The sequence below is a fragment of the Gymnoscopelus microlampas genome (assembly GCF_963454915.1).
Source record: "Gymnoscopelus microlampas genome assembly, chromosome: 21".
Taxonomy (NCBI): Eukaryota; Metazoa; Chordata; class Actinopteri; order Myctophiformes; family Myctophidae; genus Gymnoscopelus; species Gymnoscopelus microlampas.
The window spans coordinates 16,557,391-16,572,251 of record NC_139958.1 but is presented as its reverse complement, the minus strand read 5'-3'; the positions used below and the strand labels follow the sequence as shown (position 1 = coordinate 16,572,251).

At 42.0% G+C, this 14,861-nt stretch overlaps 1 protein-coding gene across 1 annotated transcript in view; it reads left to right on the top strand.

Moving 5' to 3' along the window:
• Positions 1 to 14,861, top strand: part of LOC311038230 (uncharacterized protein) — a 112,278-nt gene that overhangs the window by 28,777 nt on the left and 68,640 nt on the right. The window contains exons 5-7 of the mRNA XM_084047622.1: positions 6,909 to 6,962; positions 10,472 to 10,525; positions 11,138 to 11,191. Of these exons, the coding sequence (XP_083903748.1) occupies positions 6,909 to 6,962; positions 10,472 to 10,525; positions 11,138 to 11,191 (162 nt within the window). The remainder of the gene's footprint in view (positions 1 to 6,908; positions 6,963 to 10,471; positions 10,526 to 11,137; positions 11,192 to 14,861) is intronic.

The window sequence follows — 14,861 nt, the reverse complement described above, 5'->3', positions numbered from 1 at the left end:
CGCGCGCGCACGCGTGCGTGCGTGCGCGCGTGCATGCGTGAGCATGTGTGTGTGAGAGAGAGAGTTATGTCATTTACGTCTGCTAAGCCCATGTTGTAAATCCAAACCTCTCTCCATTCATTGGCAATATGTACCAACCAGCCACATTTACAGTGGGGCAGACGTGGTGTTTGTCAGCCACAACAAACAAGCTGGTGAACTGCTTGTGGCATTGTCACTGGAAGTGACTGCTTTACAAAAGGCACAGTAAAACAACAAGATGCTCTCAATAAAGAAAACACTTGAAAAGACATTTTGGTGGTGATGCTGATTTACAGATGTCCTTCCCAAACATGCCGACGACGTCTAACTTTGACCCCACATTCGTTCTGTTAACACACACAAACACAGTAAAACGTGAATACATATGCACACGCACATACTATAGTGCTGCTAATCTCTCACCGCAGACGTTTGTGCCTGTGTGTGTTTATGACCTGTTTGGAATACATAAAGAGAGAGCGACACAAATGAAGCATTCCTATAAACAAAAGCATTTCTCAGCTCTAACTGCTGTTGCCATATACGCAAGCAAACACTTAGGCACATGAACACGAAAGCCTGATTTATCGGCGTTTCTGAAAATAGCCGATCTTCAAGCTCACAGTGTGTCGCACACGCACCGCACTGTGAGCTTGTAGATCGGCTATTTGCGGCATGCAACACCATCATACGAGGAAGCATAACTCAGGCTTTACTCACTTGCACAGACGGACACACACACACACATGATCTAAAATGCCCCCTGAGGGCCAGATGAAAGAGGTATGGTTTTGATTTAGCTGAAGAGATTGTCTTGTTGATTGCTGAAATAATCACGTCGGAATCCAATTTTGCGCTGCAGGTTCGGCATTCCTCCCTGTATGGGACCAGGCCTGCAGACAGCTGTGCCTTGTTAACTTTTGAAGAGTTAGTCAGCAACAACGCTATAAATGACTATAGTGAAATACTATGGCCTGATCCATATAGCATTATCCTGGTTCTACATGAGAAAGTCACGCTCCCGCTCAGGTTTTTTCGTCACAGAGGGAGTTCCTGGAAGTTCAGCCTGCGGATTACCGCTAGACTGTAACGCGACACAGAGGGCACCATTGAACCCCCCGAGCCCCACTCTGAACCTTCACCTCTGATCCCACACACGTGAGTGTGAGATGCAGTCGCCATGGTAACCTCTGTCAACATAAAGGTGTGTGGCAAGGTCTGGTGTCCATGACGACTGCTTTGAGGTTGTCACAGACTGTCTGGTCATGTGTTATGACGCTGGTTGTAAACTGTTTGCAAAGAGGGTTAGGTAAGTTAGGTGGATACAATGTGATGACTATGCCTGTATCCAGTGGTGGAAAGTAACTAAGTACATTTACTCAAGTACCGTACTTAAGTAAAAGTTTGAGGTATTTTTTACTTTACTTGAGTGTTTCCAATTTTCAATACTTTTACTTCTACTCCACTACATCTCAGAGGCACATTTTGTACTTTTTACTCCACTGCAATTATTAAAACGCTTTTGTTACTAGTTACTTTGTAGATTTTGATTACAAAACCACTTCAGACCTATATCTATAGCCTACTTTGGCAATTTTAAAATAGACGATCTACGACCTCACAACTGATCTGTTATTTTCAAAGGATTTATACATTTGAAAACATTTTGACGCCAATACTTTTGTATTTTTACTCAAGTACATTTTGAATGCCGAACTTGCCGAACTACTTGTAACATACTATTTTTTACAATAGGGTATTGGTACTTTTACTTAAGTAAAACATGAGTGAGTGAGTACAATTCTTCCATCACTGGGTGGATACAATGTGATGACTATGCCTGTATCCATGTTGGGATTTTGCCCATCTTTCTCTCTGACTGGACCTGTCTGCCTGTCTGGAGCCCCTGGGTCAAAAGATCCTTTGTTTTTGGGTGAGAGAGGCCGTCATCCATCATGCGTCACACTTCCCACCAAACAGTTCCTCAGGCATAATAAAGACTATAGGCTCTCAGAAACTCCTCTATGCCGACTCACCTACACTTACAGCTAATTCAGAGCAGCTGGAGTCTGTTAGCAGCTCAAACCTGAAGCATTAGCAGACGGTTCATTCAGGGAGATGGCGTTATAAAGTACTAAAATACTTAATCTCAGATGGATCGGTGAACACACTTGGTTGGCTGTGAGAACTGCCGGTATTCCACTGAGGTCAGAGTGTTGGGTCTGTTTTGGTGAACACAATGGCGACAGATCGGCTTTTTAAGGGTCTGTGTAATCCCCAGTCTAAGCTGTGTATATGGATCAGTCTCCCATGGAACATAACTGTAATATGCTCCAGGATATTAAAAACACAGACCTCACGCCAAGTCTCTGTTTTTGCAGCCCCCTGTTTGGCAGATCTCTTACAATGTACCAGCGTGCAGTTGGCAAGACTCAATCACATCCAAACCATATTCTATTTGAATTGAATCTTTATTGAATCATGCTGAATAATGATGGTGCCCATTAAAATAAGCCAGACAAATTTTGTATTTTATTTAATTACATTTTATTAAATTGTATTTTATTTTATAATACTATGCTTTAAAAGTATGCATATGCGTGTACGGGATAACATTACAGTTGTAGCAACAGTTTCCATGGTAATTTTCATTTGACACTATTTGAGTTATAACTGTTAATACTACAGTATACAGTAACCGTGTAAGTAATACTTTGGATTACTTGCTCATTAAATATTTGCCTCTTTGCCGTTTGGCTTTTAAACAAACAAAAGTCTCTACAGGCAAAAACTTCTACAAGCTCACAATGCGATGAGTTGTGAGCTTGTACAGTATATCAGCTATTTTGGCTATTTGTCGTACAATGAAGTATATAGGGCATAAAAGGTTAATTAAGAAAAGGTTTGGGGTCTTAATGCTCTCTGGATTTACCCCCCATGCTGTCATTTGGCACAGCATCACACAGAATGTCTTTTATGTTTATATGCCGGGCATTGCCGGCTGTATACATTCTATCTTTACAAGTCAGTGGGGAATTTCAGACTATGTTTATAGCATAACTTGTTAAATGATCTAGCATGAAATATATGCTATGTTTTGCACAAAGTGGGAATCTAAATTGGTCATGATGCCATGCATACATACATGGTCCACATTTAACAACCAGGAAAGTATATGTTTTTCTTTACTTACGTCTGCACACATGGTCTTCATGTGCAATTGTAAGTATAGATTTAACAGATATTTATATGCTCCAGAGTGGGCCGTATGCAGGCTGCCATAACATAGAACATTAGGAGCTATTATTTGTTTGCATTGCGGCCACTTTGTCTCATTTTAGAATCAGTCTGAATTTCACAAAGTTAGCAGCCTTTATTACCACAGTGACCATAGTTGACGCACTGCATCAGAAGATGGTGGTTTCTGGTTTGATAGCCTTCCCACAGCCAGCTGCATGCCCGTGCTCTGCCTTCCAATTCCCTAATTAGACACCTGTTGTATGAGAAAGTGACATGACAGACATAACATGCCAGCGCTACGATGTGCTGTAGGAAATGTCATGTGCCAGCAGTGAGTACTAGAGCACTGCCCAAACTGTGGTCAACCGCAAGTTTAATTTGAAGCATATAATTCAAAAATGTGTAGTTTGTGGAAGTATATTTGGGGAACAGCAGCTTCCCTTAACACTGTCTGGACTCGTGGAACTCCCATAGGAATTGCAGCTGTATGCTGGAAGAAAAAGAAAAATATTTAGTTTGTGAAAATATCACTTTCATCCAAGTTTTTAATCTAATCAGTGTGGGACAGGCTACACAAGAGTTTGTCTGAGTCACATCAGGAAACCTTTGTCACTATTAGTAAAATGTTTCTCAATGGAGATCAGGAAATTCCTCTGAATAAATCAAACATAGCATAAGTGTTATAAAGAACTTGTATGTTGTCCTTTCTTTTGTAGATACATACAGTATATCCCCCCGACACGATCAAGGCAGATGGCTGTCCACCCTAGAGAGCCTGGTTCTGCTTGAGGTTTCTTCCTGTTAAAGGGGTGTTTTTCCTTATCGCCAAATGCTTGCTCAAGGGTGGAAAACATCGAGTCTATATGGTCTATATGTAAAGTGTCTTGATACAACTTGTGATTTGGTACTATAATACAATTGAATTGAATTGAATGAGTTTTTTTTATAGACAGGACAGTGTGTAGAGAGACAGGAAATTGAGTGAGGGCAGAGCCAGAGAAAGACATGAAACATAGGTTTCGAGCTGGGAATCGAACGAGGAATGTTGCAATTATGTGGTTGACGTGCGATCCGGTCAGCTACTGGTGCACACCAGTATGTCTAACAACACAGACCTCAATGTCTCTTTTCTGTGTGGTCACTGGGCCAGTTTGGGTTTGGTTACAGTAGCTGGTGTTTTCAGAGACGTAATTGCTATGAGCGCAGTGGCTCACTGAAGTGTTCTGTCTCACCTCGGTGAAACTCTCCGACCCGACTCTCAGCATGGTCATGATTCTTTGTTTGCCCTTCTCTGGCATGCGTTGAACCTTGACCCTCTCTAGGGGGACGAATGGGGTCCCGGCCCGGGGTGTCCCGCCACGTGGAGGGCAGTCACAGGGTCAAGGGGCGATAGGAAAAACCTCCCTCAGAGGGAGGTTACGTGGAGTTGTCCTCTTAGGCTTTGTTCAGACTGCAGGCAAATCTGATTTGTTTCTCAAATCTGATCTTTAGGAGTAGGACCAATGATGTGGTTTAAATCTGATTAGCTGTCTTTGCTGTTCAGACATGATCAAACCAATCTGATTCCACTCTGGATAGGCCAAAAATCTGATTTGGGCTGGCAGTGTGAACGTAGCCTTGCAAAGCCCGTCATTATGTAGTTGGATGTATAGTACAGTAGGTTGGTGAGGACAGTATGGACAGATCCTCTACTACATGTAGGTCATCAGACCAGAAAAGGTACCTTATCTCTCTGTGAGGAGGAGACATGTTTTTTTATTGTCTAATCCAGTGGTTCCAACCTGTGGGCTGGGGCCCACCAGTGGGCCTTGAGGATATTGCAAGTGGGGCCCCCAAATAATTGGCAAGTCACTACGATTTTAATAATATAACATATTAATCCATTTAGACCTGACAAATCAGGTTTGTGAAAAACGTATGTTGCAGTAGTGCTCAAACTTATTCATGTCAAGGACCACCCAAAATGATATGTATTTGGCCGTGGGCCCCCATCAAAATATTTTGTTCCAGGGACCCCAGGAGCAAAGATTTGAGTAAAAAATGTTCCCTTTAAAAAATATATTCAAATATTTGCACAAATGTTCAAGATTTTTCAAAGCGCGGCACTCGGTGCCGCGGCTATGAGCTTGTATATCTGCTATTGTTGAATAGCCCAAAATATAAAATAATGGATAAAGTGGTTGCACAGATGCTTTCTCGGCTTGAATGGGTTAAAACAAATTATGTACAAGAAAGGTTTTCATTGTGTTACTGATAAATAGGAAGTATACTACCTTAGGTCCATTGATCCAGCCCCCACAATTGATTGATAGATCATTAAAATAAACATGTTCTGAAAGTGCACACGGCCCACCCATCTGACCACTTGACACGGCAGCCGAACAAAATAAGGGCAGTTTACACCGTTCCTCATTTTGCTGGGGAGTGGGGATCATCTGGAGACCCCTCAAGGACCCCTGGGGGCCCCCGGACCCCACTTTGAGAACCAGTGATCCTAGAAGGGAGTCCTGTGAGTCATTGAGCCTCTCAAAACCATTTCTCTCCGTGTGAAAACCAGTTTCACGGGGTGACTGGGTTCACATTACCAGTATGCCACGACTGTAGACATGGGTCAGTTTGCTTCATTTCCTCACTTGTATGAATAGAAACACACACACGCACGCACACCCACATGCACGCACGCACACACGCACGCAGACACACGCGCACGCACGCACGCACGCGCGCGCACACACACACACACACACACACACACACACACTAGTGGAGTAATTCAAGATGTTAATTGAGCTGATTTGCATTATTAACATGTCTGGCAAAAAGATGTAGGGGCAGGGTAACGTGCCTCTGTGTGTGCATGCGCGTGCGTGCGTGCGTGCGTGTGAGAGAGAGAGAGAGAGAGAGAGACACACACACACACACACACACACGCACGCACGCACGCACGCACACACACACACACACACACACACACACACACACACACACACACACACACACACACACACACACACACACACACTACCAGGGCTGCCATAGGGAGTCTGTGCAATGTGAGGCAACAGGATGGAACAAAACCACATCCATATGATGGAGGCTCCTACACTCTGACTCCTGCAACCCCCCCCCCCTCCTCGCCCCCCCAATCCCAAATCCCTAACCACCCTCACTACACTCACTTCATGTTTAGAAAAGAGGTTTTAGGGCAACATGGAGTCTGAGGTTCTCCAGACAGCCTTGGCCCCCAACCTCAGTCTGAATAGTGGCAGTCTACCTCAGTACTATGTCAATATCATTGCTGTCGGGCAGAAACCTTGTATCAAGAGTGTAGCAAAAGTAGCGAAAATAGCCGACGCGTTGTAAGCTTCCAGATCGGTTATTTTCACTATTTTTGAAGAATTTGGAAAGCGAAAGTGAAAGTGTGTGTGGGTTTTATAAATATTCAACCAATAGTAAGTATTAACAAGAGCTTGTGACTTAATAAGAACTACATTGGATCCATTGGAACACAGGTTCTTTTTTTCCAATTTCCTGAAACGTCTTAAACATACAAGGTTTCTTCCACCCGACAGCGACGATATGAAGATTGATTGGGATCTCGATGAGCATTTTATTATGTTTTGACCCCCTCTCTGCCTTTTCCACAGGGCGCTGCCGGTCCGCATGGCAACCCGGGCCGACCTGGCCCACCTGGGCTCAAGGTATGTTCCACATATGAGTCTCTTTAAAGAGCCAGGCTAGTCCCCGTGGCTTTTCCAGTCATCAAACCTTCCAATTGTTTATGTACCCGTCTGGGCGTTTCATTTAATGAGCGGGTCAAGTTGTTCTCTTGCTTGTAACCCGAATGACATGATGTTTTCAACAAGTCCCAGGTAAGATGGACCCTGCATAAAAGCTGATAACAGTAATATAATTTTATGCTTTTAGAATGAGGGTCATCTAGATTCACATCTGGCAACCGTAACGCTATTTAACAGCTATATAGAAGTGATGCATCACTTTAGCATGTGTGCTACTTAACCACTTAACCCCCAGCAACCATATTCTGTCGGGAAAAAATGCCAAAAATAGCAGATCTGCAAGCTCAAGATGCGTTGTGAGCTTCTAGATCAGTCCTACGTACAGTAAAAAGTACAAGTACAAGTAAAAAGTGGCCCAAGTAGACCCAGCTATATAATTTTAGCCACTTTCAACCTGGCATAACCATGTAATTATAGGCGAAAGATTTCATAAAATAAATATGATTATGTAAATATAGGGCTTTACGTCATTAACACTCCATTCAGTGCACTGTGCTTGCATGCATGTGTTAGTATGCTTAAGGATGCGTGTGTATATGTAGAAAACAGGATGCATTTATATGCTGGATATCGTCTCTGTCGGGTGGAAACATCATTTGTCCAAAACTGTTACTTTTCAGGATTCAAATTCAAAAGTAGCAAAAGTAGCAGATCGATAAGCTCATAACGCGTCGCTTTGCACCACACTTCGAGCTTGTAGATCTGCTACTTTTGATGCTTTTGTGTGACGTTGTATGATCAAGTAGGTGATTGATCTTTTGAAAAAACAAAAGTTAGAACATGGAGATAGGAGGTTTCTGCCCGACAGCAACAATATATAAAGCATTAAACAGGATGCAGGTGCATATAAAACAAAAGAGGATGCAGGTGTATATTTATAAAATATACTGTAAAAAAGGATACATGTGTTTACAAACTGTGTAAAACATAAAGCAGGATCCATGCGGATATGTATAAAACATAAATGGATGCATTTTGTATATCGTTAGCCTCATAGCATAATTGCCTAAGTAATGTGTTGGCCAAATTGACATTTCTGCCTACCTCTACTCTCCTAACACTGCTGCTTCATTGTGCCTTATTGCCTTTGTCCTCAGCCTATCAGAATGTTTGTTACATTCCAAAATGACGTATGCAATTATGCTATGAGGTTAACTTTTTGACTTATAAAGAAGATTTTGAATGTAACATGCATGCTGATAGGCTGTGAACGTAGGCAATAAGGCAGGATGAATCAGCAGTGTTAGCCTAACAGTTATGCAGATATAAATAAAGGCAGATAAACATGACTTAGGCAAAAGTAAAACAACTTGTGCATAAGTCAAAAAACGTTCAAAAGTACATTTTTAATTTCTTCTTTCCTGAAAACCCATGAAATATGACTTAGGCAATTATGCTATCAGGCTAACGATATGTATAAAACATAGAACAGGATGCATGCAGTACAGAACTGTATATGTACGCTTACATAAAACAGGAGGATCAGTGACTCAGCTGGAAGTTTCCACTGAGTGAGGACAGGCGACCAGGGGAATTCAAAGTGATTTATCAGAGCTTCAGGGAAACACATCAGGAGATGGAAACCGAGAACCTCAAATAAAACTGTCTCATTTTAATGCGTGAACAGGGAATGACCCTGCCCAAGACAAATCCTCTGGGTTTCTCATTTGATTTCCTTCAGTGAATGTATACCTCAGCAAGTATCCTCTGCCTCCGGTAATGAGGAGCATCACCTATATTTTAGGCTTGTAATAAAAAATACGTACACAAACTTTGAAGCTGCAGTTAATCTCACTGCTCACCCCAAAATGTCTTCCCTACATTCCCAGGTTACAAAAAAGAAAAAGAAAAAACATGACTACTGATTTTCTCTGCACAACTGGTATAATAAACATAACTGTCTTATTTGATCACCTATTATGTAATCTGGATGTCCTGTTTGGGATGTATTAGCTTTAGCAATATACGCTCAACATACACAGATTCAAAGATCTGAATAATAAATCGGTTTGCCATTTCATTATTTTATGGAAAAAGGGAAATGGTGTTCTGATCTCTTTAATAATAGCTCAATCTCACATGGTGACATTATTGGTTTTGGCACCACTGACAGCCCTTATTCTTGTACAAGCACTTAACACTTGGAGTGATGATGTCAGCTTATTTGTACATAACACTGAGCCAAACAACAAACAGAATAATAATGGAGCACTGTTGATGGAAAGACATGGAATGACCGTTAGAGAAAACATCTGTATACATTGGCTCATTGAACTCAGAGCCCTGTACCAGAGGTTTAGGCCAGTGGTTCCCAAAATGTTCAGCTCGAGACCCAAAAGATACATCTGGAGTCTCCTCGTGACCCAAACGGGGCCCTTACAGAATTACATTATGAATTAATAACTTAGGCAGTCACACCGAACTTTAATTCTGCCTATGAGGGCGGATTCTGCCAATGTTTTACAATGGGAACGGTGCAGGTTTTTTTGCGGAAATCCACAAATGGCAGCAAACCGCTCTGTTCCCATTGAAAAGCATTGGTAGAATTCGCCCTCATAGGCAGAATCAAAGTTTGGTGAGACTGCACCCTTAAGCCCTATTTCAAATTGAAAATAGCCAATCTACAAGCTCTGATAGATCTGCTATTTTCACTATTTCTTAAAAGTTTTTATATGAAATTCTTTTGAAAACAACAAAAATGAAAAATAAAACTGCCCATAGAAGTGGATCCGGAACCCAAACAAAGGGTCCCGACACATTGTTTGGGTAACACTGGTTCTGAGTGAACTGCTTCTGCAGGGCAGGTGTGTTGAAGGAATTATTCCTAAAGTGTTTGATGTCCAGGGGCGCTCTTTCATCATGGATAAATGAAGCAAAGTTGTAAACAGCAGGAGTCCAGGGGGGAGAGAGGGAGGTAGTACTGTGTGTGGTGTTTAATTTCCGACCCGCAGCTTTGATGTGCAGTAGCCCAGGTATTGTTCCTTCCTGACGGTGGAGCGTACGTAGTGTGTTTGATAGGAGAACCCCTCGACATCATACTGTGTAACACTGACTCCATGATTATCCAATAGCAATCTGACAGCTACCGAGGGTTTTGCTGTCAGTCCTTCCTTCTTGTCATCTCTCAGTTTAGCATTTAACCACTTAAACCCTATACTTTGTCGTACAACACATAGTGAAAATAGCATATCTACCAGCTCACAAAGCAATGCATTGTGAACTTAAAAAAGATTGAAGTTCAATATGTTTTTATTGCCTATAATGACGTACCCAAACATATGTACACCAGGTTGAAAGTGGTAAATTGGCAGATGGAAATAATTCTAATAAGACAATAAGGTACAGTAATTAGTCTTAGTCAAGATTGAGGTCATTTTAATCATGAAGTATTTTTGTGTGTTTTTGTTTAGGGGAGAAAGGGAGATCCAGGCATGTCTCCTGGACCAGCACCGAAAGGAGAGAAGGTATCATTTTGCTCCTCTCTCTGGCAACCGTAGCCTGGTAAACCACCCGGTCGCGGAATTCAATTTCATTTTCATTCAGCAGCCTGAAATGAAATTGAATTCCACGACCGGGTGGTTTACCAGGCTATGGCAACCTGGCACCATCATTTTTGCATACACTTACGTCTATAGTTGATATCATGCACAGGAGACGGTGAATCTGTATCTGCAGCATGACACTTTAACTATGCACTTGTTACTATGATTAAAATAACAAGCTCACTCACACCACATCGCACTGCGACACAGTGTGAGCTTGTACATCGGTATGAAATTATTGATTTTGACCTGATGGCCAGTTTTGGCCGTAGCACATTATTTATTTTGATTATTGGTACTGATCATTGTCAGTAATTTCTGTGTATATTTAAGTTATTTGTCGAACATCTGCACTGTAAAGTTTTTGTTTACAAAGGGGAAGCAGAAATGTAATATTGGTCCAATGTTCAATGCCAAAAACACGATTAAATCGTTTATCACAATTATTTGTACGACAATTCATCATCAACTAAAAACTTGTGACAGGCCTAATTGTGTGCTAGCAGATGTTGACAGTCTTGTTCTGTCTTCCAGGGAGACTCGGGGATTATTGGCCCGGTTGGACTGCTGGGCCAAGAAGGTCGAAAGGTAAGACCAAACATCGCTTCTAGGGTTGTCCGATATTGGCTTTTTTACCGATAACCGATATACCGATATTGTCCAACTCTTAATTACCGATACCGATATCAACCGATACCGATATATGCGGGGATTATTGTGATTAGGGTAAGCTCAAATTTCATATCACACACACCATATACAGTAAGAACTCCTGTAACTTATTTATAAAGCAAAAAAAAAAAAAAAAAAAAAAAAAATTTTTTTTTTTTTCAAAAACCGATACCGATATTTTCCCGATATCAATTTTTATGCTAATATCGGCCGATAATATCGGGAGGCCGATAAAATCGGACATCCCTAATCGCTTCCTTTCTTCTTCTTCTTCTTCTTCTTCTTCTTCTTCTTCTTCTTCTTCTTCTGAGCTTCTCAGATTTTCTTTTCCTCAAAACTGTCCCTTGTACCATAACAATTGATTGTTCTGGGCCAAGTGAGAACATAGTGCTGATATCTGCAGAATATATGTATGAGATCACAGCATCTCTCTGCCAAATGTGACAAAATGAGACCATATGAGAAGGCCCAGGAATAAGACAGCTCTGCATTACAATTACCCCATGTATAAATGTGCATGTGACCGTTTGCGCACATGCACATTTACATGAGCTTCTCAATGTCTTTCCGTTTGGCTCAGTAGTTATACATTTACTTTAGTCTGATCATTGACTGGCCAGTTCAGTCAGCTGTAATTTGTTGCAACTATTGTCTGTCATTGCAATGAAGCCATAGCGTTCTCTCTCTCTCTCTCTCTCTCTCTCTCTCTCTCTCTCTCTCTCTCTCTCTCTCTCTCTCTCTCTCTCTCTCTCTCTCTCTCTCTCTCCGTTCTTTCTGCTGTGCTCACCACTTCTTCCATCTGTGTCAGCTGGATCCAGTCCAGGGGGGTCCTAGCTTTGGCAGGAAGGGAGCTGGAGGGATAGCGGAGGAGTAGGAGCTGGAGAGGGATGGGGGTGGGAAAGTACGATGAAATCATACACTTCTTGGTTATTAGTGTGGTACAGATTAGAGACTCATCTAGAATGATTCACGATTCTAGGAAAGAGAACTTGGACAGAGGCTGTTTTGAACATGACTGGAACAGAGAGCAGGCCCTGGGGAGAGCTGTAAATGAAGTGTGTCATGTGCGCACATGTATTCTTATGCACATGTGTCACACTCATGTCACACTCATGTTTGTGTTTCATACATAAGCAGTGGTTTTCTATGGCTATATTCTTACTGTCAGTGTTTGGAATTGATACGCATATTTACTAAGGAGATTGAATACTGAATATATTGAATATTACAGAAAGAAGATTATCAGTTAAAGATTCAAGATTTCTATTGTTACATTGTGTTTTACTGCTAGCTACAGACATTAGCTAGCAGTAATTAGGATAGCAGTAATAGTAAGACATAGCAAAGTTTTCTACGTTGGTCTTACCCCACTTGAGGTGCTTGAAGGTGCTGTGTGCAAGGTTCTGTGTAGTGTGTGTGAGTCAATGCCCTTAGCCAGTCACACGACAGCCACGAATAACACCTGTAACCATGGCAAAATTTTGTACAGTCCAAAGATGGCCGCAAGTATTTTCACTCGCTATTATAACAACCGGAGGCATGACTTTGTCTGCCAAATACTTATTAGCAAATGTGTTTCCATCTCCGACCACAGAGTACAGTACCTCTCCTGTCCGCCATTTTTCAGAAGTGGAAAATGTCTTACGGCCGGCGTGATTGCGTCATACAGTATGTCCTGTACTATCACATTGCCAACTAGTAGTTGCAGTTGCTGTTACTGTTGCTGTTACTGCAGTTACCCAATCACCTAATCAATACAACTTATTTGTAAGAGACCACCTGAAACTTTCAGGTAGTCTCTTCTGTTGTTGAATGCAGTTGTCACCCTCTTTCATAAGCAAACTGTGTGGGAACTGTGAGCTTCTGTGTGGGAACTGTTAACGTGACAGGATTTTGCACAACCACGAGTGACAACCCCATTATAGCTACAGTAGTCTTATGTGAAACAACTGAAGCCTCATACACAGTATACAGGGTGAACTCTATCCATGCTGATGGCTTTAACAAAAACCTCTGATAAAATGCTTGGACGAACACATCAAGCAATGATCCATTTGGCACAAGTGCTCCCTTGGGCCGTCATTGAAATAAACGTTTTACTCTGGCTCAAAGAAATAGTCCCAAAACAGGATGCAACAGAGTATACACACAATGACATCAGAGCGCACTGTTTTATGCTATATCGACCAGACTATACAAACAAAACAAGGCTGTTCAGTCATATACATCACTGGTTCTCAACGTGGGGTCCGGAGACGACCAGGGGTCCCCGAGGGGGTTCCAGGAGGTCCTCAGCTAAATGATTGATATTCTGAAACCAATTAGACCCTTAAGCGTCTGTAACTCTGACAAAATTTGTAATGGAACCAAAGGGACCCTTATGGATCCATATGGTTCCATTTATACACTCTCAGACTTGAATTAACAATGAGGATTTTACAGTGTAGATTGCTGTACCAGAGATAAAAACCTGTAAAAAAGTGAGTGCATACTGTATCAATCTGGGGGTTGAGCATCACTGATGTACATCACGTTAAAAATAAGCCATCCGCAGTTTAAATGAAATAAGCCAAAGGCGGAATTGATTGCACGTGTGAATAGAGAACACATAGGTGATGTGTATGTATACAACTGAACAGAGGTGTAAAGTGCTTCTGCATGTTTCCATCCCTCACAGTGCTGTGTAACAGTATGTCAGACCAGAGCTGGATGAGTGCCCTCAGCCAAACATGTGGCTCTTGTTAAGTCTCTCTCTCTCTGTCTCTCGGTGACACACACACACACACACACACACACACACACACACACACACACACACACACACACACACACACACACACACTCAATGGAAAATGTAAGGCTCATGGAAAAATATTGAGAACCTACTTTTCTCAGCAAGTGAGTATTGGCATTGGCAGTGAAAGAATCAGAAGGCCCAAAAAACGTGATGTGTGAATTCAAGCCATAGGTGTAAATGTCCAGGAAGGATTGGCTGAGAGGTCATCACCAGAAGGCCAAGCCAAAAAGGACAGGTAGTCCGACCACAACCTAATCGTCAGAGGAAACATTTAGCTGTTTCTTCTGCCGTGCAAACCACAAATACATTGCATCTCAAAGTTGGGAGCAAGGCGCCAGCCGGGCGAGTGCCCACACCAACCGGTGCGAAGCCTCCTGCTGCCGATTCAATGTGTTTGAGCTGCATACAGATAGGGACAGAACAGTAAATAATACAATTACAATTCTCAATTACAATGTACTTCGAAATTAAAAAATCTTGGATTGAGTCAACATGGTCTGCATCTAGAAACGTTGACGATGCAACTTTTTGCAGGCGGTCGAACTGCCTTTAGTGGTGCTCACGTGGTCCTCATGTGATTTGTTATTATGTACTCTACATCCTTGTATGATTTCGAAATGAAGTTGGCACATGAAGCAGTGAGACAGTATTTTTTTTAACGACTTTTATCCTATATGCACACAGTAGTACCATGGCCACCCACAAGGGGCACACAAGGGAGAACAGCTTTGCACCTACACTGTACATAATTTTGTGCTTGGGTAGATGAAGTTAGGTTAAAATTAGCTT